Raw genomic sequence first — 4066 nt, 5'->3', positions numbered from 1 at the left:
CGAATTAAAGTAGAATATAAATAATACTTTCATTTAGATTCGATTCACATCTCCCCTATGGTTGATTTCGTTACAGTGCAATGATTTATAAGTTGGATGCCAAATTTGATAATGACTAGTTATCTTAATCGAATTTCTTAGTGCAATGATTTATAATTTGGTTGCCAAATTTGATAATGACTAGTTATCTTGATCAGATTTCTTAGTGCTAATAGTTAATGGATAACTAACACAATGATCATACAATTAGTTATCAAAAAAAAAAAATCATAACTCTAACATGCAAAGTGAATGATCAATCAAACATAAATAATAACCAAACTAAATTAGATCCAATAACATTGAAATCAATGCATAATCTTGATGTTTATCTACTCTAAACAAAAGTAAAGAGTTTTTTTACCCATAACTAAAGTAGAAAAATAGATAAAAACAAAGTAAATTAAACATAATTAAACAAAGCAAAACTGAATGATTAAATGCATTTTGACTCAATCTCTTTAAATCTTGCTCCAATATCGATCTCTTCGAATCTTGATCCAATATCAATCTCTAGTCTCCACAGGGTTAGGGTTCTTTGGTCATCAAAGTTCGAATGATAATCGTTGTATCCTTCGGATAATGAATGAGGTTCGTATTTATAGAGTTTCCAAAATACACACCAACACGTCATGGTGAGGTGATTATACAGTTGTGGTGGCGACTCCTTCGTGTACCTTCCAAGTAATCATTTTTGGACTCTATCTGGTATTCATATCAATCATTACATACCGCACCATGGCAAAGGTGTTATTGTGCTGTGGTGTTCTCTTTAGTTGACTTTTTTTTTTCTTTGATGAATGTATCCGGTTCTCCAGTTTCAGCAAAACATTTCAGCTCATTTTCTCCCAAGCATGTCTTCGCTACTATGAAATGAAATTTAGACATTATAAGTAATAAATATCCACAATTATGACTAAAATATAACTAAAAATACTAAGATATCACATAAATTATAGGGAAAACCTTAGAAAAACCAAATACATTTTCATCAAATCCTTAAATAAGCCACTATATTATTCTTTTATACGTTAAAACCTTATATTTTTAAAGTGTCTAATTTAAGACTTGGAGACTTTGAGTTCAAGTAAGCCCTGGATAGCAAAAAATGCTAGGTAATCGATTCTCAATGGTTTGATGTATACAATTCACTAGATTAAAATTTTTCAAAAAATATAAGGGTTTTGATATACTAAAAAAATAATGTAGTGGTTTTTTTAGTGCTTAGATGAAAATAAATTGGATTTTTCTAAGGTCAAAAAGACTTAAATAAGACATGCGGAAAATATAAGGGTTTTAGTGCACTAAAATATAATATAGTGGTTTCTTAAGAATCATATGAAAATATGTTAGGTTTTTATAAGGTTTTCCCTAAATTATATGACGATATATAATGATATCAAGGGGTTGCCACAAAATTTCAAAATTGTAATTTATATGATAACCATATTTTTGAATGGGATAGATTTTCTTATACCAAGTAATAATCAAATCACACCTCTTTATGTGCTCTCGTGTATATAATAAAACCCCAGCCGTTCAACACCAAGAATTATGAGAATCAGGAACACATTTCACATTTCCAGCCACCACAACAATGACAATAGTTTTCTTGCTTTTGTCACCAAATGGAGGATTCAGATCTAAATAGTAAATAACAACAATGTCATTATAAATTTAATTAGCAGTAAAACGAAAGATTAAAATAGGAACAATAACATACCAGACACCATAGAAATAGATGATATTAAAGGGCCATATGATCCTCTACTTGGGACTGCTGTTGTAGCTTTTCGAGCATATTGGAAACGAATGTCTAATGTTATGTTACTGACATTGACGTATTTTATTTCTTTTTTAAGGGCCTTATCAACCCTACACACTTCAACCGTGATGTCAAAATTCCTCAGTATACTTTGCCCCCTACAAAAAGGGAAAAAAGGAAAAAGGAAAACTAGCTAAGGCACTTGCAAAGGTCTCTGCATTGAATCAAAGATCGGAATTAACTTGGTGCTTATGCCATGAAATAAAATAAACATTCAATCTAAACAACACATGTGGGTATGTATAAGATTACATTTTCTCCAGATCTAGTCCTTTGAGATATGGTATATCACCTTCCAAATCGTTGAAACTGAGATCTCTGTGAGTGAATATAGATGGAGAAAGAGTATATCATGATGTTTGAACAACCACTAAAGATAATCACAAAGAAATGCTAAAGATGATATAGTCTAAAATAGGCTTCATTTAATCAAGAAACAGAAGAGGGAGAATTATTACAGATGCCTCAATTTGGACATTTCTGATATAGAATCAGAAATCCTCCAGCATCTCAATATCCTGCAATTTCGCCCAAAGTTCTTGAAGATATAAAAATCCAATCTCAAAATTTATCAACTTTTTAATAGATTACTAAACCGTATGATGACTTACAATATTTCCATGTTTGTCATGCTACTTAGGTTCAGCAACTGAGATCTATTTCCATTTAAATCACTTACGTAATGTAACTTTGCTAGAGACGATGGAAGAACACTCTTAAGATCCTGTCCTTTGAGAGATCTGTTCATATATAAAGCAAGTTTTGATCACTTCAATTTTATCTTTATACAAAAATTACACGTTTGCTAATTAAGCCACAACAAAATTAAATAAAAAATGAAATCATAGAACTTATACAGATGCATTTCACTAGTCCACTTGAGATTTCCATCGCACGCATTTAGGCTAAAATCAAAGTGACGTTTCCCCATCTGTTTGGCTATTTCCTCAAGAGTACTATTATTCACTGCAGGATAAGATCAAACAATCTCAGTTGAGTTATTCTTCACAAATACATATCAAATAACTCGGAATCTTGAAAAAAGATAAGAAACGAAACATACAACAAAAGAATTGCCTTCGCCCTTCCTTCATCAAGAGGAAGTTCTTCCGCTTGTGCTTGAAAGCAAGAGAAAAAAACTGTTGATAACATGAGGTAATTACAACAACTCCAATCTTAATGTTTATAATGTGATTCAACTCTCTTTATTCCATGACATATAAAACATGCTGCATATGCACAATCTTCAGTCAATTTAAAAGCAATGTCTAATTAATGCATCATTAATTGTCACTCACCAACACAAGACAATAGACAAGATGGCAGAAAATTCAAATCCAAAGTACACTGCTCCAAATTTATTGTAGAAACATAAAAAGCAGATGGTCATTCACCTTAAAAGATCATCCCAATAAATATATCGTCCTATGAAGGAAACAAGACAATATGGAGGATACAGCTACCTACGTACGATTTCTTACTCATACAACTGAACCTAATGAACAGTGGCGAAAGACAGCAACACACATTACATTCACAAATTAAAAAAATAAGGTGGCATCAATGTAGGTCTTAACTATATTTTTCAAAAAATTTGATAACCACCAAATCTTAGTAAAAAAAAATAAGTTTAAAATCTTTCAAAAAATCGAAACCCTTTCAAAGGGTTACCGTTGAACTTTCCTTCCCATGAGTCTAGTCTTCAATCTCACACTCTCCTCCATCTCCTGTTGGCCCTTCGTTGAGTTCTTGAGTGGTTTAATCGCTGTGAAGGCTTTGCCTCTCCACCTATGAACAACAGTCTGTCTTTGTTCATTATTGAAACTAGGGAAAGATGGAGTAAAAGTAATTGATATCTGACAAAAAGTAAATGTACTTGAACCTAACCTGTTTATACTTTATACCATCTCTTCTTGTATGTTGCTTTTATAAATACTATCGTGTTTCATTTGTATGCTATTATTAATGATTTATTTATATATTTAAATTTTACGTTTGTATCTATTTGAGAATTCTAAATTTCTCTAGATTTTATAAACAGGAAACATGTTTTTCATTTGAAATATAAAAATTGGTTCCTGATAACGGGAAAAAATCAATTTGCTACACACATTCTCATTTTGGCTAGTTTTAGCGTAGTACAACATTGTTGGATTTCTTACATGGCTCCGGCCCTACCAATGAACAAATAAATTTCTATGA

General features: G+C 31.4%; 1 protein-coding gene across 4 annotated transcripts; it reads right to left on the bottom strand.

Moving 5' to 3' along the window:
- Nucleotides 1-346: 346 nt before the first annotated feature.
- Nucleotides 347-3707, bottom strand: LOC145014224 (putative LRR receptor-like serine/threonine-protein kinase At1g29720). Of its 4 annotated transcripts, none has more exons than XM_078972600.1 (10): nucleotides 3536-3707; nucleotides 3163-3211; nucleotides 2928-3003; nucleotides 2722-2830; nucleotides 2476-2604; nucleotides 2323-2382; nucleotides 2117-2182; nucleotides 1763-1962; nucleotides 1538-1682; nucleotides 347-905 (listed from the first exon to the last, which is right to left on the bottom strand). In XM_078972600.1, the coding sequence occupies exons 3-9, from the start codon at nucleotides 2956-2958 to the stop codon at nucleotides 1579-1581; spliced, it is 699 nt and encodes a 232-aa protein (XP_078828726.1). In that variant the 5' UTR covers nucleotides 2959-3003; nucleotides 3163-3211; nucleotides 3536-3707; the 3' UTR covers nucleotides 347-905; nucleotides 1538-1578. The 4 variants fall into 4 exon arrangements, with proteins under 4 accessions (XP_078828726.1, XP_078828725.1, XP_078828724.1 ...); XM_078972599.1 differs by having other exon boundaries at nucleotides 2928-3093; nucleotides 3536-3706; XM_078972598.1 differs by having other exon boundaries at nucleotides 2928-3093; nucleotides 3163-3706.
- Between the last annotated feature and the right edge of the window lie 359 nt (nucleotides 3708-4066).

Source organism: Lactuca saligna, chromosome 9 (assembly GCF_052625555.1).
Source record: "Lactuca saligna cultivar CGN05327 chromosome 9, ASM5262555v1, whole genome shotgun sequence".
Classification (NCBI taxonomy): domain Eukaryota; kingdom Viridiplantae; phylum Streptophyta; class Magnoliopsida; order Asterales; family Asteraceae; genus Lactuca; species Lactuca saligna.
Note: the sequence above shows the minus strand (reverse complement) of the source record. Positions and strands in the feature narration are given on the sequence as shown.